General features: G+C 31.7%; 1 protein-coding gene across 1 annotated transcript in view; it reads right to left on the reverse strand.

The window, feature by feature from the left end:
- Positions 1-23,651, reverse strand: part of LOC126768532 (uncharacterized) — a 286,006-nt gene that overhangs the window by 27,873 nt on the left and 234,482 nt on the right. Inside the window, exons 6-8 of the mRNA XM_050486706.1 lie at positions 11,266-11,427; positions 10,592-10,708; positions 10,090-10,267 (exon numbers count right to left, since the gene is read on the reverse strand). Coding sequence (XP_050342663.1) covers positions 10,090-10,267; positions 10,592-10,708; positions 11,266-11,427 — 457 coding nt within the window. The remainder of the gene's footprint in view (positions 1-10,089; positions 10,268-10,591; positions 10,709-11,265; positions 11,428-23,651) is intronic.

Here is a 23,651-nt window from a genome sequence, read left to right on the forward strand (position 1 = left end):
TATTTGAAATTGGAATTAATGTGGAAATGCGGTCGTTAATATTATTAATATTTTGTTATACTTACCAAAAAAATCCAATATAAGCGTCATGTTCAGGAATTCATAATCTATAGCGTTCGGTCTTTGATAAAGTACTTGCATTATAAATTGTGTCAAAATGTTACAGCTAAAAACTTGAACTTCAAATTATAATGTAAAAAACTGTTTATTATAAAAAATACTTTATAATAATTCTTTTATAAATACAATTCTTTGAATCCTATACTCATTTTGTAAGACAATAATCATTAATATTTCAATTGAGTTATCAATTACCGTTTTTTAAAATTCGATTTACCATACATATAATAATTATAAACTTATTATAATTTCTTGACTTTATCAAAAAAAACCATTTAATCTATTCTAGATTACGCCCACGGCTTTGCTCACACGTGGAGTGGGGGTGTTAGTTATCCTATGTCCTTTTCTATACCACCGACATCGTGTATGCCAAATTTCATGATAATCGGTTGATTAATAAAGATGCAAAAGCTAAACAAATAAACAAACTCACTTTAGCATTTATAATATTAGTACATATCTTGTATTGACTATTGTATTCGTTGATTTTAAAAGATTGACAAATATTGACAGATTTTGTTGTTTTTACCTTTTTTAATTATTATTTTTTTAATTATTTTTATAAGACTCCGTATGGGACAAAAGCATTAGTAAGCTGAAGTGGCAGTGGGCTGGACACATATGTCGCAGAACCGACGACCGTTGAAGTAGACGCGTTCTGGAGTGGAGACCACGCCTTGGCAAACGTAGAGTAGGACGCCCTCCAGCTAAGTGGAGTGACGATATACGCAAGGTGGCTGGCAGCGGTTGGAGATTAAGAGCTGAAAATCGAGCTCAGTGGCGTGCCATTGGACCTATGTCCAGTAGTGAACGCGAAAATGGTGATGATGATGGGACAAAAATATTTGCCACCCGATGGTTTGAAATCACCGCCGAAGAATAATTCTAACAATAAATATAATCCGATCCATATAACGTCAAACATTAGATCTAAGATTTTTTGTCCCTTGTCCTCAAATCCACGCAAATCCTTTGGAATACACCAATGCAAAGAGTTTGGTGAAAACTGGCAAAATCTAAGGGGGGTATCTACGTAGACTGGTTTGCATGCAATTTGTAAGCGTGTATTAAATAATATACAAAGAAAAATGTTAATTGAATATTTAAGCGAACGGTCTATGAAGTTCTGCCACGATAAATTTAATTAATTTTGATATCAAAGAGCTAAATATGGCGTTTTATAAAGAAACATCGATATCGATAATTTCACTAACAAAAGTAAACTCTAAACATAAAAAATTAAGGCATCCGAGGTTTTTTTCTTGAAGGGGAGAAAACGCGGTAATTCCACGTAATGAATATTTAATTATTATTTTCGTTTTTGAACTTTTATCATAAATTTGCTTTATTAATTCGTTTCTCAACACGTTTTTCTACTACCCTTAAACAGATATAAATACAAGTTAGTGTTGGATTTGAGAAAATCTCCGTAGACTTGGAGGGAAAAGTATTTTATTAGAAATGATCACTTTGGTCAATTATACTTGTAAATCAGAAATTTTAATATAAAATTTTGCGAGAGAAAAAAAGCATTTATATATGATCTTAGTATTAGAAAGATTGTCATTTTTATTTTATAATTCCGTACTCACGTACGTAATCCTGTACTCACGGTAATTATACTAGACGGAGACTTATGTAAATGATGACTTATGTAATAATAGTTATTATAATATTGTGAACAGTTACACTTTATTTAGTAGTAATATTAATAAAGGTATTTAAGAAATTATCAATGGAATAATAGTTTTATATTTCACACTTATAGTTTGTTAAGAGGATAAAACCAAAATTGCGAATATTTTAAGAATAAATACAGTTCAAAGTTAAAAAGAATATTTTGTATTTTCTAAATTGCACTTTGAAATATAACGTCTATCGCATGTTACTCAAACTACACACATATATTTCTTAAAGCAGTCGCTGTGGCGCTGTTGTAACAAGAGGACTGCGGAAAACTTACATACACTTTTTACGTGATGGTATTAGTTGATTGTGTAAGCCCGTCTGGGTTAGTACCATCCACTCGTTATATACTCTACCGCCAAGCAGCATTACTTGGTATTATTATGTTTCGGTTTTAAGAGTGCGTGCCAGTGTAAATACAGACAATTTTTATGGGTGATGGTCACGAACTTACCATCGAGTGGTCTATTTGGTCGTCCGCATAGTTATTTCTTATAAAAATTTTTTGTAGTAGTATTGGTTTTTAGTATACGTCACAGTCGCTTCCACTTCTTTGGACGCTAAGGTTTTATCAATACAACATGTGCAATATATGCTTACATCATGAGTATGCAAATAACATTAACATTACTAGATAGCAAATCTCTGGCTTAATGCCAAGGAATTTGTGGCTCGTCAAGCTTCAAGTCGCTTGTAGATTGTACAATTACTGAAATAATATAAATTACAATATCTGTAATGACAGAGGACATTTTAAAAATGGGCACAGATCTGGTTTGTATTTAATGAATGTACACAAAGCTTAAGATAATGGTCAAACAATAATGGTCTTTTGGGCTACTTGCGTAGATCTCCTTGCTACTCGTATTATTTATTGGAAGTGCAAAAATGTGTGCACAAATCTCTGGCCACCTTAGTAGTATAAAACGATAAAACAGTAATTCGACATGACAAAAAAAACCCAGCCGTGATGGCATGGCCAGTGGCGAGAACGTGAATCTTAACCGAAGATTGCAGGTTCAAACGAAAGTAAGCACTTGTGCTTTCAAGTGCTTTGTGTTTATAATTCAGCTCGTGCCTGGCGGTAAAAGATAACATCGTGAGGAAATCTGCATGTATCTGCTGCAAATCTGTCACATGTGTTTTCTACAACACTCCTTGGAAAAGCATGGTGGAATATCACTAGAAAGACGGGAGCAGTCATTTAACCGGTTTTTAATTTGAAAGTTTATTTATTTCAAAACTTTTTTATCAATGTTTCTGATAATTTGAGACTTTTATTATTTTGAATAGACACTTATAAATTACATTAAATATACACAAAATATTTTCATTGTATTTAAAATTCAATTGTCTTCATGTAGTACCTACGTTTTCAACTTCTTTATCTTCTGTACCAATCCAATGATATGTCCATATCATATCCAGGAGTGTTATAACACTCCTAGTGTTATATCAGTAAATTTCTTAATGTAATAATAACTGCTAAATATTATAAATTGAACGTTATATATATATACCTTAGCTTAGCTGTTACTTTTATTTTAATTTAAAAAAACATTAAGTGCAAGACCAACAGTTTTACGTTCTTTTCACGGCAATCAATAACTTTTGGTAGTCTAATCCACGAATTAAGCAAATTACCGCACGAACAACAGAAGCAACATTTTAAGCGAGCTACAAAATTAATATGGTGGTTTTTAAATATTTGCGTAGCACATAATTACTTTAAAATAATTTACAAATTGAACATTTAAACAATATTTCATTGTTTAATATTCAGAAACTCGACCATGCGGATTTCCTTTCCAACGTGTGAACCTTGCTGTTATAAACAATTTAATTAGCAGCAACTTCGTCAGCTGCAACTCCAACATTCGAAACTTTGTCTATAAGCGTTGGAAATAATGCAAGGTGACGTTAACATCATAATTGTCTATGGTAAATAAGGCTGGAGCTTCAGTTCCAGCTTCATTAAGACAACTTCAAACGAATGTGGGTGTTCCTTTATCTTGGATTCATTTACTTACAAAGCGCGTGTTTATATTTAAAATAATATTTAAATTACCGCTTTTATGTTGGTAATGTTTTCTTTTTGGGGAATTATTACAATTAAAAAAAATGCACTCTCAAATTCTCTTTATGGAATATGAAAATATAATAGTGTTTCATATATTTTAATACATAATTATCATATAAAATATATGTAACTGTATTTGTTTTTTTCAATCGTAGATTTGTATATGTTATTTATTACTAGACTTAATAGAAGTATTTAAGCATGTATGTTAATTTTTTTGTAGGTTGGGCGTATGGCATAGATATAATTGGTAATGCACCGTCAACCTTTTTCAATGAGCAGTGTATTAATTGTGATAATTATTAAAGTGAGTGATAATTATTATAGTTTACTTAGAAATCATTAACCTACCGAGACCAATATACTATCAAATGGCTCATCTCCGAATTCGTAGTACGAGTGATTACGCAAATATTTGTTCGGTTACCAAGTTCCTCTTATCAAAATTTATGTACGAGTTAATTATAATATTATCATCAGTTATTAGGAGTTAATAGAACATTTGGGTTTCTAATGAGATACGGATAAAAGGCAAATGCATTTCGCTTAGATAAGAGTTGAGATTTAAAAGAAATACTGAAAATATAACGATTGGTATTGACGCGTAATACTAAGAGATGATGATGAATTAGAAAAATATTAGAGGTGAATATGTGGCTTTGAGGCGGTAGACGAAAGAAAAGATGGATAAGGGATAACATGTCCTATAAGGGACAGAGGATATGACTAGAGATTGATAATAGAAAAGAAAAAACACTGCAATGACTCCAAACAAATGAGTTCATATTTAAGAAATATCACTGCCAAAATGTTTTTTTTTGTACTAATCAATAAACAGTATTATTATATTAGTCTACCAATATTTCAATAAAATAATAAAGAAAGTTATTAAAAATGTACGAAGCAAATGTTTTAGTTCTCGATTTCTTATAAGAAAAATAAAGTTTTTTGAAAAATGTATGCAAAATAAATTTGTTTGTGTGTCTGACCCAGTATTAAGAACGCGTGAATCGTAACCGACGATCGTGGGTTCAAACCCGGGCAAGTACCACTGAATCTTCATGTGCTTAATTTGTGATTATAATTTATCTGGTGCTATATGGTGAAGGAAAAGATCGTGAGGAAACCTGCATGTGTCTAATTTTACTGATATTCTGCCACATGTGTTTTACCCCAACCTGCATTGGAGCAGCGTGGTGGAATAAGCTCCAAACCTTCTCCTCAAAAAGAGAGAGGAAGCCTTCAGCCCAGCAGTGGGACACTCACAGGCTGTTACGATTACGGTCAACTAAGCAATATCGTAAATTAGTATGAACTTTTACAGCCAACAATTACGCGTATAATATATTAACATATCAATTGATTTTCATTTCCACATTCGTTAAATGACGTGTCCTTGATCTGTTATATGAAACAATAACCGTTTTTTAGTATAGATTTTAAGCCAAAACTTTAATCACAATACAAATGCCATATTTTAAATGTAGAAATATATAGCTGCTATATTAATATTATATACCTACTATATAAATAATATAATATTTACTAGATTAAAGTGCAATATTCTCGCTAAATTTTAATAATGTTAAAATAAAACAGACTGATACAAAATTGCTTATCATCAATATATGTATAATTAAATAAAGAAAAATAATACCTACTGAAGTAATCTTTTTTCAAGTTTTCGGTAGAATTTATATTTCGAACCGGTAGTTTTCAATGTATCCTATGAAATAATGACTCATAAGTGCTCATAAAGGCCTAATTGAATTAAGAATGTTTTAATTTTGATTTTAACATTATTTGACAGGTTTAATGTTAATATCGCGGTAGCATGCGCAAGCGATCCCGTGGCGTTCCTCGTTATGACGGAAAGGGTACCGCTGGTTTTTTAGTGGGTATTCCGTTGTTCGGGGCGCACTCGGCGCCTTGGACATCGGCGAGCCCCACATACCCCCCCACTGTTCCCGTGGGGGAAACGCGTAATGCGTTTCTCCAGCGTAAAAAAAAAGGTTTAATGTTACTAAGTACGACATTTCGCGTCTCTCTTCTGTGATATCATGGAAAGCTTAAATTTAAAATTGTAAAATATTTTAATTCCTTGTAAAACGCTTGAAGAAGCCTCTATAATAAAGAGTTTTATTTTTGATTATATAAGTATATTGGAATAAACGATATATTTAAGTTTTAATGTATTTGCATTGCAAGCTTTTTTAATAATCAATTAAGTTTTGATATAATTTAGGAGCATGTTATCTGTTACACACTCAAACAAATGCACTCACACATTTGCAAATATTATCGTTAATGTTGGTTTTTGTTTCACAGTTTGTTGAACGAAAATTGTTAAAAAAGTTATAAACTCCGAATATGATTATACAATCAACCATGAGGTTGTAGCTCGCGCGTGAACTATGCAGTGTTATAAACAATTTAATTAGTACCAACTTCGACATTCGCGACAACTTCGTTCGCATTCGGAACTTTGTGTATAAGCGTTGGAAGTAATGCAAGGTGGCGTTAATAATATCATTGTCTGTGTTGAGTAAAGATTAAAACTTGGTAGACTAGTTCAATAAAACTTTTATGTTTGTTTGCTTGCGTTATTAGTTTTGAGGTAAATTTAAAATAAATATTAACTATTTCTTGCGGCTTCCGTTCTAGAGAAAATGACTGAATATCCAAAATAAGTCAACAAATATTTTGTTTTGTATGTTGATTTCCCGCCAATTACTTTACTTCTAAGATGTATGGCCAAATAATCATATTAATATTATCAATGCGAAAGTGAATTTGTTTATTTGTTTGTTACGCTTTCATGACGCTACTACTCAATTGATCATCATAAAATTTTGCGAGAACGATGTCCGGGATAAAAAAGACATATGGTACCTATGGTACCACTTTCCCCCACTGGCTGGTGAAACTGCGGGCGGAGTCTAGTGTTTCTATTGTGTCTTAATCTGAGGAAGTATAAGTGTATCATGATCTTTATTTGCTTTTATAATTCATATCATTCTCACGAGGTGAAAATAAATAGAAAATATACTACCAATATAGAAAACATTTTACTAAGCAGATACATGATTTACAGGCTATTATTTAACGTTTTTTATCTACAGACGGGCAGATAAGCAGCTCTGTAAATGCACTGCCAACTATAGAATTTAGGAAGTGACTGTTATTACGCTGCCTGACTCAGCCTTACAAGCGGAACAAATTGATAAAGTATTGTTGTTTAATTGGATAGAATAACTTATTAATAGGTAATATATGTCACACAATATAGCTCTACTAGAAATATCTCACAGTCATCAACATACTCTTCGAAAACATTACGCAAATATCAGTTAATATTCTATTCTAAAACATTACGCATACTACAATACATACTATTCGATATCCATGAAAAACAAAAAAAAATATCAAAGTGGTATGCGAAATTCACCATAATAATAATAAGATTTGAAGGATACGCACAGCAAAATAGCGTGTCTGTATAAGTCGGCTTACAATATTTCACGAGTGAGAAACGAAGTGAGATTTTGTAGAATGGTACTGCTGATATATGAAAAAAAAACAAAAATCTGGCTATGTGTGTGTGACAAATTGAAATATTTCATAATATGTAAATGTTCTACGATTTAGTTACGCTAATGTGAAAATTACCTTTGATATTGAAAACGTTACGTTATCGTTACGAAATTGTAATCATAAATAATTGATTGGACAATATTATAAGTTAATATGAACATCAACCGTAGCTAATATTGGTTTATATTTTATTATTCACAACCCGATTACCAATAATGGAATGAGTCTTACAACATTTACTTTATACTCTCCTCTCGCGGTATCGTGTATACAATATACATTGTCAGAGCCCGTAATGATATAGTCGATAAGGCGACGTATCGTACACGTGAGCTACTCACCCAACACCGTGCTATTTACTCACAGCAATGCTGAACAAACAGCCCGATACATAGTCTACACATATACTAAATATTACCTTTGCTTACTCGACCGGAATATTCAGAGTCGACAAACAGTAGGGAAGCTAACAGCGGCAAATATTTGAGTGATTGCCTGCATATATGACGGTTTGCTGAAGCAAACCTTTATTCTAGACGATTTGTTCGAATACGCACGATGTTTACGATCAGGTTATGTCGAGTACCATTTTCAATGAAATAGACAGTTTTTATGCGCTTTTGCATGCTAAACATAATAATATAATTCCATTAGTTTTGTTTCTCACTTGACGTCATTTAATTTTTACATATAAGTCCTATATATATATACAGTATCAGCCTGTTAATGTCCCACTGCTGGGCTAAGGCCTCCTCTCCCTTTTTACGGAGAAGGTTTAGAGCTTATTCCACCACGCTGCTCTAATGCGGGTTGGTAGAATACATATATGACATAATTTCCTCACGATGTTTTCCTTTACCGTCAAGCACGAGATGAATTATAATCACAAATTAAGCAAATGAAAATTCAGTGGTGTTTGCCCGGATTCAAACCCACGATTATCGGTTAAGATTCACGCGTTCTAACCACTAGGCCATCTCGGCTCATATATATATATATATATATATATATATATATATACAGATGTCGTATTGGTCTAGTGGTTAGCTTATATAGCTTCAGATTTTGGTATCCAAATCATGAGTTAAGCCAATGAAAGTTATTTCGTTTCTCTATCAGCAGCTAATTAATTATTGACATGTTATCAATTATGGCGATTTATTATTAAATATACTTTTACTTTGTTCGTCTTATTTTGAAAGACACCGACTTAAGCAATTAAGCATTGTATTTGCATTGTATTTATTTAATTGTCGTTACAAACTATCCCTTCATTATATACAAGATTCGTTTGCGATATTGGTTGTTACCGATCCGTTTTTGATATATGTAGTGTGAAGCTATATAAACGGACGGATTGACGACTTCTAACATTAGCGCGTTTTATTATACCGAAACTCCAGCTTTATAATATAAAGGTATTGTCTATATAAAATAAAATAAGACAGTAAGAGAAGACAGTAAGCTTGTTTCTTCTTAGTATATAATCTATGCAGTAATTATTCGAGAAATATCTCAACGAAAGTTTAAAAAGTTGTTTTGAATAGTTTCTATCTTCAAGGTTTTACATTTATGTTCTCTATATACTTTTGTATACTTTAATCAATTGAACAGCAAAACCCTGACAAGCCTGTCAATTAATAATAAATATAACATTAATAAAATATAAAAACTACCCTTATAAATATAATAATGTATTCCTTTAACACTTAATGGTATTTACATGCAAATCGTAGAAACGATTTTTTACGAATTTATTCAGTCGTGCAGAAGCAGTCGCATTTCAACCCAAAAATTCTTCCAAGAAAATTGCAGAGCAAGTCAGTTGCAGTAAATATTTGAATTGTAGAGCGGGATTGGTTTGCTTTCTACGTATTCAAAGACAGTGTTTACATCGAAATATAAAAATTCTTCGCGATCTGAAAGTCAGTCGATTTACTAGCACTGCTAAGAGACTTGAGGAATCACAAGATAGAAAATAGATAGTGAATTATTACAAGCTTTCTACTATTCGAATTTAGTATTTCATTTGAATAGTTAATCATCGACTTTAGAAACATTCAAGTGATTAAAATCTTTTAAATCCAAATGTATAACTAAATTAAATAATTTATACCGTCTAAATAGAATCATTGAATTTTTATATTCTTATAACAAACAATTTAAAATATTTACTGAACCGTAGGTGATCTATAAAAGCTTTTATATATACAGATTTATTCGTGATTAATGTCGAATATCGTTGAAAACATGGCGACAAAATTACTGCGTTAAATTACATTTCCAATATAATTTTGTACATCTCGAAATGTGTTTCGCGAATTTATTTTATTCCTGAACATAATTTATGACGTTAGCATAATGGTGGATTGCTTTTGATGGACTTGTTATTATGTATTAACTGTTTGTAAATCCAATTTTATTTTGTTTTAAATTTTGTCACTGCACATGCAATATTTCATAAAGTACAGTGATTTATACTTATTCAAACTAAAGTTCTTATAACGAAACGTGAAATGGCTCATTATTCAGCACTAAAAATGTAAATATTACGACTTATGGCAGTCCTTAATGAAAATATGTTTTGAAGAAATAATTTAACTTACCCGAAGAGCGGTCTCTGGTACCGAGAACTGAAGCTATTTGAGGACGTTCCTCGTTGATAACTAGTTCTGCTTGTTCGCTGTAAACTGAATGAACAGTCGATATGCAGGCCAGCCTCAACTGCCCTCGTTCGAAGCTGTCCGGCCTCACCATGAAGGACAGCTGACTTATTGACGCCACCTACCAAGAAAAATATCCACCGTATAGTAAATGTTGGTTTAAACATCAAAAACTTTTACATTTTTTTTTACTAAGAGGTACAGCTACAGTAAGAAACTTAAGTTGAATTGAGCATTTAATTATGAAATTTCATCTAAGTTTTATGTGTAGTTTTAGATAAATACTCGAAAACTCTGTTTGTTGTTTTAAACTTTGAGTAGTTAGGGTAAGTTCGACCAGTTCAGTGGTTTCCATAACTTGAATATTCGATTTGCATAAGCACAACGAATATTGAGTTGTTGTAATTTTGGACTTTATGGTCATCCGTTTCTATATAATTCTTACCTTTTTAGATGACTCCATCGTTGGTGTGGGGTCTGTGACTTCATCATCTAAAGCAGGATCTTGGTTCCGTGGCGTAGGAAACATAACTGAATCTTGACTTGGTAGGATTTCCCCATCCTGTTTTAACAAATATAAATTAGCTATTTTTTACTGTAAGAAAAAAGTAAGCTTAGATTAGAAAAACTGCTTCAGTCTTTTTAAATTCCAAGCCTTAAATAAAGCGAAATTGAATTAAGAAGGCCAGCTTTTTTGGGGCTCTCGCAATAATTTTATAGCCACTCATCTTTTTCCCAACAATAAGAACATTATCCGCGATAATGAATATGTTCAAGAAACCGAAATGATCAAGAGCGAAAACATCGTCAGATAGCACGATCATTAATCAGTGTCTGGAACCAATTAGAGTATAATAATTGTTCCAAGAATCTCGATTTTCTGAATATTCCCTAATGTGAATTAGTTATGAGAATCCTTAAATAACTTTCGCCCATTGTTTATTTTCACGTTTTAGCATTAAATGGTAACATGATTGATCGATAATCGAATTTTTCTTTAGAACTGTTTCCTTTTTGTTTTAAATAGGTACTTTTATAAATTTTTACTTCACAATTATAATAATAATATAAGAGAGTTATTTTTGTTAGTTACCGCTAATTTGAGAATAATATGTTTACCTGCACGGTGTCCACAAATGGACCGAAAGCTTTCCAAGGACTGAAAATTATGTTACTGTTCTCATCACCCGGGGCTGGTGAGCTTCGACTTGATTGTGGCAAATCAATAGATATCGCCGGGCTTGGCAAAATTCGCTGCTGGATTATTGGCTTGCCCTGGATCTGTAAAATGCACCAAATATTATTTTGATTAGTGTTTTAAGAGGTTAATTTGTTAGAAAGACGCTTGTCGTCGGTATTAAAATAAATTGTATGTTAAAAAATATAATAAAGCGGTAGCCAAATATTAAATACTTTAAATGTTTTTTTGCAAAAAAAATCATATTAATATAGAAGTTATAATAATAATTATATTTGATTTGTTTAAAAGTGAATGATGAAGTCTCTTACAATTATTATACATACAGCATAATAAAATGAATAATTATTGTAAATGTTACTGTTAATTATTTTTTACGCTTTTAGAGTTTACTCTAGCGCAGAGCAAGATATAAATTATTCAATTGCGCTTTGAAATAATGATTTCGATACAAAATAGTTCAGTTGATATTATCTACATATTATTTCCTCTGGGACATGTCATCGATTTTTTTTTAAATTTCATTATGTAAACCTTAAATAGATCTTATAGTAAATTTTATTACAATCTAATAGTTTTGTACGAATATATATATATATTATTTTAAAATATAATTTTTAGATAGTCACGCGCTGATATTTACATATCATAAAGACAAAATATATAACACAAACAGTGTTACAGTGATTCCGTTACTGTCAGAGCAGTAAAATTATGGAATGCACTTCCGCATGAAATTCTGTTGTCGCAATCCTTAAATATGTTTAAAAGTAGAGTGACACATCATTACCTTTCTGTATTATATAATATATTTGTATATTGGTAGGTATTTCTTATGTAGTCACATAAAATAGAGATGAGAATGAAACGTTTGGAAGTTAGCAGTGCTTATAATTTAGCACTTCAGAAAGCACTATAAACCTTGGACCTGGGCTTAAACTATTTCCTGTTGTGTTGGATTGCCGTCCCTTCAGATTATAACATTATAAGAGTCAGAGAAGAGAGAGCGTATCTTGTCACACACTTGTACACTAATTACTTCTACGCAGATCCCCAATGGTCAGGATCAGTAACAACTTGTGAATGTCCTACTGCTGGGCTAAGGCCTCCTCTCTTTTTTTAGGAGAAGATGCTTATTCTACCACGCTGCTCCAATACGGGAATTTCAGTGAAATTAGACACATGCGGGTTTCCTGACGACGTTTTCCTTCACCGTATAGTACGAAATGAATCATAAAAACAAATTAAGCACATTCAGTGGTGCTTACCCGGGTTTGAACCCACGGTCATTGGATAAGATTCACTCGTTCTAACCACTGATTTTATGGTCAGGATGACATCATATAACATTGTAAAAACAAACCGCAAGCTAAAAAATGATTTCAGATCAGATTTGTATTAAATAAAAATTTCATTACGAGTACTGTAAAAAATAGGAAAACCAGGTAAGCAAGAAATAAAAAAAGTTCCAAGGTTAGAAAAAGCTTTTCCTAATTGCAATATCTCGTTCAGAAAAGACATACCCCACATTTAAGTCATCTAAGCTTAAATAAGATGGGAATCGAAGCGCAGACAAATAATATATGAGGACGTTACAAAATTCCATTATAGTTAAGACTCTTGGGACATGGGACGAATTGTACTCTTATTTTAGAAAAATAGTGAGTGTAGACTGCGTGAGCTATTGAAAGGCAGCCTCGTATTTTCTATTTGTTGTAAAAATACATTTTATTTCTTCTTTTCATTTATGTAATAATTAAATTATATTTTATTGAACTGATAGTTCATTTTCGTTTGTTAGTATTGTTTTTAAAGAATACTAGCTATGTCCGTCTTTAGACTTACTAATATTCATATATACACAATCAATCAAGCGTATAGCTTATGTTAGGAGTGGGGACGACAATTGTAGCCCAAGGGGTCAGGATCGAACCTACGAATTTAAATCGCTAGGCAACCCGTACCAACCATTGCGGTATTGACGCTTTCTTACTACATAACCAGTAGGAGACGGTTGAAAATCTAAGCATTATGAATACTTTGTCTATTTATAACCGAATCTATATTTGATATTTACAATGCTACACGTTGTCATAGTGTAAAGATATATTTTATGATATTGTGGTACGGTATGTATTATTCGTAAAATTATTAAGCAATAAATAGTTTTATTATAATTAATAAATCGCAATTTTATTTAACATTTGGTAAATAAAATGAATTATAATATGAACTAGGTTATATTATGTAATTTCAAAAATTCGATTTCTTTAAAGCAATTAACATTTACTTTGTCTTATTATGAAATAAATAAACATCATCACAAGGGAATAACATCTTAGTTCCCATGGTTGGTGGCACATTGGCAATATAAGCGATGGTTAATATTTCTTAAAATGCCAATGTATATGGGCGTTGGTGACCATTTCCCATCAGGTGATAAGTTCGTCCACCTACCTATTCTATAAAAAAATTAACATTTAGAGAATAAAATTTTAAGAGTTACATACTTCAATTTTATACCTATCGTAGGACTTTTGGCTTATAAAAAGCTCCTTAAAGGCTAATCGAATAATCGATCAAGTATTATCTCAATCAACTTCAATAAATATCTAATTCGATCGAGTTACATTCGCGTTGTTAGACATGAAGTTGATCGTACTACTCTCAATAGTTTTTTAATTTATTTGATCATTGAATAGCGACTAAATTGACAAGTCTAAGCACTGAGGTCAAATCAAACTAGTACTTAAAAATCAAAATGTGATGTATTATTATATGACATTTATATGACATACAGGCAACAACAAACATTTAAAACACAAAGTCAATCTTTACACAACAGTAAAAGAATATAGTAAAAATAAATATTTTATTAAAATAATACTTTTTTTTTTAATTAAACTGAAAAAAATATCCTTTAAAACGTGTTGATAGTTTACTTATGTTGTAAAATATGATATTTTCCGTTTACCAATTCATACATTTAAAATACATGTTAAAAACTTAGCAAAACTTAACAAAATTTAGCTAATGAGCTAGCATTCATTGATTTTATTGTTGAGTTAACTATATAATTTTATACTTTGAGAAAAAAACTTACTTTTGTTTTAGTACCAAGTTTCATGTATAGAAAATATATTTAAATGTGGTTGTAGTTTTACATTCCATTGAAAACTGTATCACAAAGAATCAAAATTTCTTGTAAGTATAATTTTAGTTCAATTTTCTCGGTTGCTATACTAAACCTAAATAGGCTTTTATTTTGATTCGAATTGTATTCTAAGTGTACTCCAATTATTTCAAAAACGGCGACCAACTTCAAAGACTATCAAAGAGATATATAATCGTACAAGTTTGTGTCCTATTACGGGTACAGTCTTTATTGTTAGGCACGGGAGTGTGACACAGCTGACTTCGAAATTGGAGCTGCTATTGAATTGCTTTACAGAAAACGTCGAATTAGTCCAAATGGGGTGAAAACTCAGGATTTTAGGATATGCAGCCTTCAAAACTGGTGGTAGGACTTTGTGCAAGCCCTACCTGGTTAGGTACCACCCACTCATCAGATATTCTACCGCAAAACAGCAATACTTGATATTGTTGTGTTCCGGTTTGAAGGGTGAGTGAGCCAGTGTAATTACAGGCACAAGGGACATAAAATCTTAGTTCCCAAGGTTGGTGGCGCATTGGCTATGTAAGCGATGGTTGATATTTCTTACAATGCCAATGTCTAAGGGCGTTTGGTGACCACTTACCATCAGGTGGTCCATATGCTCGTCCGCCTTCCTATTCTATAAAAAAAAAAGCACTAGACCAAAGAGACAGTTAAAATATTAAAAACTGTCTTAACTATATTTCAATAAAATTTATTATACGATAGGTCTTTGTTTATATGTAATTAGAAAATCTACTTACATTACATTTTCTTGTTTGATATCAAACATTAAACAACTTAGGATTTAGAGTGATTGTCTAGCCGTTTACGACATTTATAAATACCTTTTGATATGGTACCAAGTTTAGGAAAAGATCGTACGACGTAGCATGATGGAGCGTTGTCATCGGTCACAGATCTCGGAATAGAGGAAAATCGGCTTATAGCGAGCGAATAGTGATGTCATTGATAGATATCGATAAAGATAACCTCATTTTTTGTGTAACAAATAACTGTATTGAGTGATAACTTCCACCATAATAATAGAAAAGAGAAATTGTATCCATAAGTACGAACATATATAATAAATTGCTGCAATTTTTTTATTTATATATCTTTGAAATAGATTGAAATAGTTACAACATGACTATAATTAAATATATTAAAAAAGGCACGTAAATACCATATACACGTGATTGAAGTACATCATAACCGTTTTACTAAAACGTTAATTGTAATATATTTTAAATATTACCTTGAAATTGTATAATATGTTCTACAATTTATGTATAAAAAAGGTAGAAGACATAAATATAGTCCTGCTGTTTGATGATAGAACCAAGAGAATGTGTTACCTAGCCATAGGCGCTTACCCTAATCTCTCAACAGTTAAACAGATATAAACGAATATATAGTTATAACGTTATTACGTAATTACGAAACGTAAGTATTTTTATTTTATTTAAACCTAAATTTCAAGCAAATTACTGCACTCCAATCGTCCTGAATATATTACAAGAGCGTTAGCAAGGTTAATGACAGTGGAACTGAAAAGAATAAAATGGAATTAGCAACACAAAGACCCGAAACGGACGCGACTTGAATAAATTTCTCATGCATGACTTTCTACCTCTACGCCGTTAGGGGCTTGCGCGCAGAATTATAACCGGAACTATGAAAAATTTATATAGATTTTTATTTTTTGGTAAGTTATGCGAGGGAAGTTTTACACATTTATGTCGCGCTGAATTTGAACGGACGGAGTATTTTGGAAGGACCGGTTTAAATTTGAATTGCCTTCTATCTTTTATTATAAATGTTACTTGATTATATTATATAACGGACCAATTATAATTAAATTATAGAAACACTAAACGGTTGCGGTTTTATGAAAAATACCGTCTATTGCGCCGTGTTGAACTTCTCGTAGTTTATAATATATAGTAACTATTAATGATTGATATATTCATTAATTTAAATTTTAAATTGAATTCTTAGTTCACAATTTTCTTAGTAGAATTTTCAATTTGCAGTGCTATTCTATATGAAATCATTAAAATACTTATGGTGATATACGCTATTTTAGTGCGTGTATTCTTGAAATATTATGATTATTATGGTCAATATCGCATATCACTTTCTGATATTTTACGACCGCTTTCTGCGGTAAGTTTGGAGTTTGTTTTTACAGAATAGATTTACTATAAAATAACGGTTCATAGGATTTCACAGTGATATGTACACACGTATTATAGTTAGTATTTTTTATAGTTTCGTTCCGGTCTAGTTAATACATTGTCATCGTAGTATAATATTATAATTACAATATATTTTTCTAAGCTTTTAGCAAGCCATATGCAACGAACTTAAGATGTAAGATTCAGACAAATTAAATAACTGTACTGTAATAAAAGGACTTGTACGAGATTCACAGCCGAATATTAATTAAAAATAAAATGAATCTCACTTTTCTTTTTATTTAATTTTTATATAATAAAAAGGCGGACAAGCATGTGAGCCACCTGATGGTAAGTGGTCACCAACGCCCATAGACATTGGCATTGTAAGAAATGTTAACCATTGCTTACATCGCTAATGCGCCACCAATCTTGGGAACTAAGATAATATGTCCTGTAATTACACTGGCTTACACATCCTACAAACCGGATAAACCAACTACTGCTGTTTTGCGGTAGAATATTCGATGAGTGGGCGGTACCTACCCAGACGAACTTGCACAAAGACCTACCACCAGTATTAATTACAATAAAAAAATATTAAATTTATTAAATATAAATTACAATAAAACAGGACGGGTTTATTAGTTTGTTTTTTTCTAAATACACGGCAAACTATTTATCCCATCCACATGTTATTGTTTCGTCACAATAGCTAATAACTTCAATGTTTATTTGTTGTAGATTTTATTGATGTAATAAATATTTATGTGAACGTAATTGGAGGTAACAACGTCGGTCTAAGCGCGTTTATTGAGAATGCTAACAAAAGTATAACTGATAATACACGTTGAAAGAGTTTTCTCATAATATAATTGAACCTCGTTACTGATAAAAGATGAACGCATGGATTACATTTGTCTACTTCTTTCAAATGTGAAATTGTTGATGTGAGAATGAATAATTTTAGTTTAAGAGGTTAACTTATAATGAAACTTTTTACAATAATTTTATTTATGCTAGCAAACAAAGTTTGAATGTGACTTAAGCCGCTGTCATCAAGCCACCAGCAGAAGCATACCAAAGAAGTTGCGTTAGGCAGGTGGCCTTCCGCAAAAATCTTCCAAATCCCAAAATGCTATATATCAAACTTTCAGTAATACTCTGTCAATCAAAAACAAAATTAATGAGGGCTACATTATAATAACAAAAAAACACTCAAATAAACGTAGCATTTATATTAATGCAGTGCTCAAAATAATAAGAAGAGGTAACATAATAAAATAACGCTACTCCATTTTATATCAATGAACAGAAAAATGAGGACGTTATTGAGAACCAATAATAAAACGGCTCTTAAAAACACTCATACGCTTTGACACGAAAAGACTGTCTCCCATAGCACATTTAGAAGTTATGATATCGTTTTCACCCCGAATATAATCATATTTCCATTATTAAATATCTGTGTTAATATCTCTTATCTCGGCGTATGGCTTCACTGATACCTCATTCGTATGCTCACAGCGGGTTTTATACCAAACATTATTCACTCGGTTCATTATTCTGATGGTTTTATTATAATACAAAATTTTAAATACATTAAGAAATTTAAAAATTTGATATAATTTGATCACAACAGTTGGTTTTGACATACATTACGTGAATATTTTTTTTAATAATTAGTACTTTATTTAGAACGTTAAGGAAATCTTCAATTCCATATAACCTAGCATTGAAACGCTTACAGTTCAATCTTTAGTTTGACGCACAAACAGGTAGTATAGTCAGCTTCTTCTCAAAGGTAGGAAAGTTCCTTATCATTAAATAGCACCCTTTTACCAACTCTCTTACACAAATAAAAGTTTTCAGCTCCCGCACACCTTTGCCTTGTTTTACTGTTTTGCTAACAAATTGTTCTTATTCGTAAGATATCCGACTATTTTCTCTTTTATCTGATTCAATTAAGTTTTAAGAACGCTTATCTTTATGGCAATTTACTTGAATTTATTTGTTATTTTCGCATTATTATGCTGCTTTAATATTTATCATTGTTTTTGTTTATTTATATTATATTTTATAATTATAAGCTATGAATAACTAATTAGTTTTTTATATATTATATTAATAAAAACATTTATTTGTGTTTAATTTTTTTTTTGTACAACGCAGTGATGAGTGATGATAAAAAAACTACAAAGCTTGTTGAAGGAAGCCGAGAGCAGAGACCCAGGGGGTATTATGGGAAGATCGCGGATTCGCATCCAAGCAAGTACGTGTGCTTATGATTCATCTCTTGCTTGGTAGTGAAGGACAACTACGTAGCTTACAAACAAACTAACAATTAATTATTAGTAAGCTTGTGTGTATTACGTCGGATGAAATTCTACCACTGTATCCACTAATCCGTATTGATGTAGCACGGATTGGTGGATTCAACCTTCCTCCTTGAAGATACTTTGACCCACCTATGATGTTTATAAGCACATTATTTTTAAGTGAAAGTTATATTTTATGTCCCTCTTGTCTCTACTAAGGTTTATTCATTATTTTTTTAAACTTAATATTAAATATTTTTACTACAATTATCTGCAACATAACACAGCCATATGTGTCTGTAGTCGAGATGGCCCAGTGGTAAGAACGCGTGAAACTTAACCGATGAACGTGGGTTCAAACCCGGGCAAGCCCTTCTGAATTTTCATGTGCTTAATTTCTGTTTATAATTCAACTCGTGCTTTTCGGTGAAGGAAAACATCGTGAGGAAACCTGCATGTGTCTAATTTCATTGAAACTATGCCACATGTGTATTCCACCAACCCGCATTGGAGCAGCGTGGTGGAATAAGCTCCAAACCTTCTCCTCAAAAAGGGAGAGGAGGCCTTAGCCCAGCAGTGGGACATTTACAGGCTGTTACTTACTTTACTTACTTATGTGTCGTAATCTTGGGTTATATTAGGTTTCGTAACATTATCACGGTAGCATGCGAAAGCGATCCTGTGGCGCTCCACGTTAAGACGGAAAGGGTTTCGCTGGTTTTTGAGTGGGTATTCCGATGTTCGGGGCGTACTCGGCGCCTTGAACACCGGCGATCCCCACACTCCACTATTCCCGTGGGGGAAACGCGTAAAGCGTTTTTCCAGCGTTAATAAAAAGTTTCGTAACATTATAATATTTTACTTCGTATTTAAAATTAAAAAACTAAATAGAATTATGATAATGTACTTAGATATCTTATCTTAGTTATTTCTTTGATTATTACTAGAGAAATTACATTAGTACAACTAAGTGTACGTAAGTAAACAAAAATGGTCGTGGACATTTGGCTGAATTCATATATTATAGAATAAAAATAAGATAAGTCCAAAAAATATCACTAAAATCACAAGATAAATAACCAGAAACAAATATAAAGGGACTTAGTTAATTATTATCAGTTAGTGGAAGATAGAAATAAATTTCACTTTGTTAAATTTTACTACACCCTAACCGACTATTCAGACCTTCCAACCCCCGTATATTGTGATAAAGCCCATGAGTAAGCCGCGTCCCATATCTCTTTGTTGTTTGTGGCAGTTTATTTATTAACTGGTCTTAGCCTGCGGCGATTCTCACGTACATTCGATATTTACTCATTTGAAATGACATTCTGTACTCGAATTAATCTGTATTTTGGTAATTTTATTTGTAAATTTCTATAATCTTGGTCAAGAAAAAACTTATTTTAGGGTTTCATTTTATTCATAATTAATACAATATTTTGTTATTATCAGATTATGTTTTTTGTTTTTAATGTATCATGCAGTACATTTAAAGTTAAGGATCGTCAAGCGTTAAACGGTTCGGTTATAATTGATTCTAACGAGAATAGCTAGCAAGAAAATCGGTAGTTACACTTTTAAATATATTGTTATAATAAAAATTATATACAGCTACTTAATTTATAAACAAGATGATCCAATCATTCAATCCATGAATTTTTGTCCAATATGTATTTTATATATTCTGATAATAATATAAGATAACATAATTACAATTATAACAGTAAATCGAAACATTAATCAAAGCACTAGAAACTGTTATTTGATTAATATATCTTTATTTATATTACAACACTATTCCACTGACCTATTTACAGTATAGTACAGTACAGCCTGTAAATTTTCCACTGCTGGGCTAAGGCCTCCTCTCTCTCTCCAGGAGAAGGTTTTGAGTTTATTCCACCACGCTGCTCAAATGCGAGTTGGTGGAATCCACATGTGGCAGAATTTCAGTGAAAGTAGACACATACAGGTTTCCTCACGATGTTTTCCTTCTTCATAAAGCACGAGATGAATTATAATCACAAATTAAGCACATGAAAATTCAGCGGTGCTTGCCCGGATTTGAACCCACTATGATCAATTTACGTATTCCATTTAAAGTTACTTTCGTAGTTCCGATAACATCTTCACCAATTTACAGAAATTCTAAACGTTATTTTTTTGCGAATCTATAATATATATTGATTATTCGATATATCAAGCCACATAAATTTAATATTAAAGCTGTTTATGTTTTTGCACCTCTGTGGAACAGGCAATATGTAACTAGCTCTCTTATATCCCAGACCTGGGAAAACCTCCTCTCTTGTTAACCAGAAAATTTAGAGCTTATTCGACTGCGCTAAATAATACAATGTGAATAATATAACTACTGTTTCTAGGCGGGTATTTCTTGGTAAAATTTAAATACCAAAGCGGTGGCTTTACGTTTAATTTATATTATATTTGCAGTTATTACATATTACTTAGAAAGGCGAATGGGCAAATGGGCCACCTGATGGTAAGTGATAATGGTTATGGTTCACTCAAAGTTATATCGGTATATTTTAAAGTGTTGTGACTCAAAAAATTCGTTTTCTTTTAAGAATATATAAAACTATAAAATGACAAACATTGTCACTAATAATAATTATATTATAAATATACAATGGCTAGAACATATGTATTTTAGCCGAAGATTAAGAGTTCATATTCGGGCAAGTATCGCTGCGTTTTTATTGGCTTTATTTGTTGTATTTAATTAACCCATTGCTCAGGGGCGAAGGGACGTCTCCGGAATCTGAAATAAATGTATCCACTAACCCACATTTGAGTAGCGTGTTGGAATAAGCTCATACCCGTAACCCTTGTTTAGACAGTGGACGGGACGGGACGTCTCGGTGGCACGTTATGTTCATATTAGCAGTCACATAGACAGACGGCACCGGATGACGGATTCCAGTTGTAGAACATTTACAGGCTTCTCTTTTTTTACTTTAAATTATTTCTAAAGTAATGGCTTATTTAATAATGGGATGGATTATTAGTAGTTATTAAATCTCTCTTTCTTTGAACAGTTATTTGATATTTGACAGTTTAAAGAAAAGAACAAAGCAAAATGACTAAAGCATCAATAGCGCAATGATTAACCCGCCTTGTGATGTAAAAAAAATCTCCGGTTCAATCCAGTCCCCTGGAGCTACTGTCGTCCCCACTCTTAAGACAAGCTTTACGCTTAAATAATTCCTTAAAAAACGAAATTTATTAATATTTAAAAAAAAATTTTTTTTTACAAATCATTATTTTAATGTCGACAGCTGTTGTTCCTAAGCCATTTGAAATAAAACAAATAATAATTCCAAACTAAAACTAGAACGGCCGGAACGGACAACACCTGACGTAAAACGTTCATACAAGCCAACAAATTGTATCGTTTTCCATATTATATGCCAAAATTATTATACTGGTTACTGTAGTCTGAAATTAGTTTCTACTTAGGTCACCAGGCGTCGCCTTTCATATGGAATACTAACTACGCATCCCAATTTCCCACGGGCAGAATAAGATTGTATTAAAGATTTTTTTTGTCGCCAGCGATCGCGTAACATTTTACGAAAGTTTCATCATATTTGGATGAATGGTTTAGAAACGTATTTTCGTAACGAAAAGAAGAGAAACATACTCGGAATTAAATTATTTTTTTATTTATTAAGAAATACTTTATGTATTCCAGTTTGTCAGCTGACTAATTGATTGGATGCCATGAACCACCACAAAGCTCTTTAACAAGTAAAAACTAAAAAATAAAATTATATTTAAATTCTGGTTAAACTTATCGAAATAATCTATTATAAAATCAGATGGAGTGAATCGGAATGGAATGGCAATTGTTAACTCATTTAACGTTTGTTAACAATTGTTTTAAAAAATATTATGAACAATTTTATCAGTATATGTGGACAAAGTATCTTGTTGAGCCTGACTGTACTTTGACTAGAAATGTAGAAGAAAATAAAAAGTTTACGAATTGTTGTGAACGATTCGAGAATGTGCATTCGTGTTGTAGCAAAGATTTCTCAAGCGAAACACGTTCTGAATAGAATTTGACATCTATATGCCCAACGACGGACTTGTTTTATTTCATTTTATGCATAAAAAAAGCAAAGGTATTACAATGAAAAGTTTGAATGATATTTTAATGGGAATAAACTATTATAAATTCGTTTTTATATTTGTTTCATTTTTGGTCATTAATATTTTGCGATAGTAATACAGACAGTGGCTTTTACTGTATGGGTGAGATGTAATATTTGTAATATAATAATAATTTTTAGAAAATCTAGATACATAAAGACTTTATTATTACTTTAAGAGGAACTAGCAAAAACTTAGCCTTAGAAATGAAAATGTTACTGTCATTTAGCTTAGAACACCAATTATTAACATTTAACAAAAAAAAAAATACGATTATACTAAAAAAAAGAGGATTTACTTGATGAGTTAGACAAAAAATTAACTTCATAATTTCCAAGAGTTTTCTAGCTTCGGCTTCCTTGTTAATTTTTTAAATGAGTTTGATGTGATATAGAATGACAGACAGACCAATTTTATTTGTATTATATACTAGAGAGTTCTCATAGTTAACTCTCAGAAACTACCGGTACAATTTA

Source organism: Nymphalis io, chromosome 5 (genome assembly GCF_905147045.1).
Source record: "Nymphalis io chromosome 5, ilAglIoxx1.1, whole genome shotgun sequence".
Taxonomy (NCBI): domain Eukaryota; kingdom Metazoa; phylum Arthropoda; class Insecta; order Lepidoptera; family Nymphalidae; genus Nymphalis; species Nymphalis io.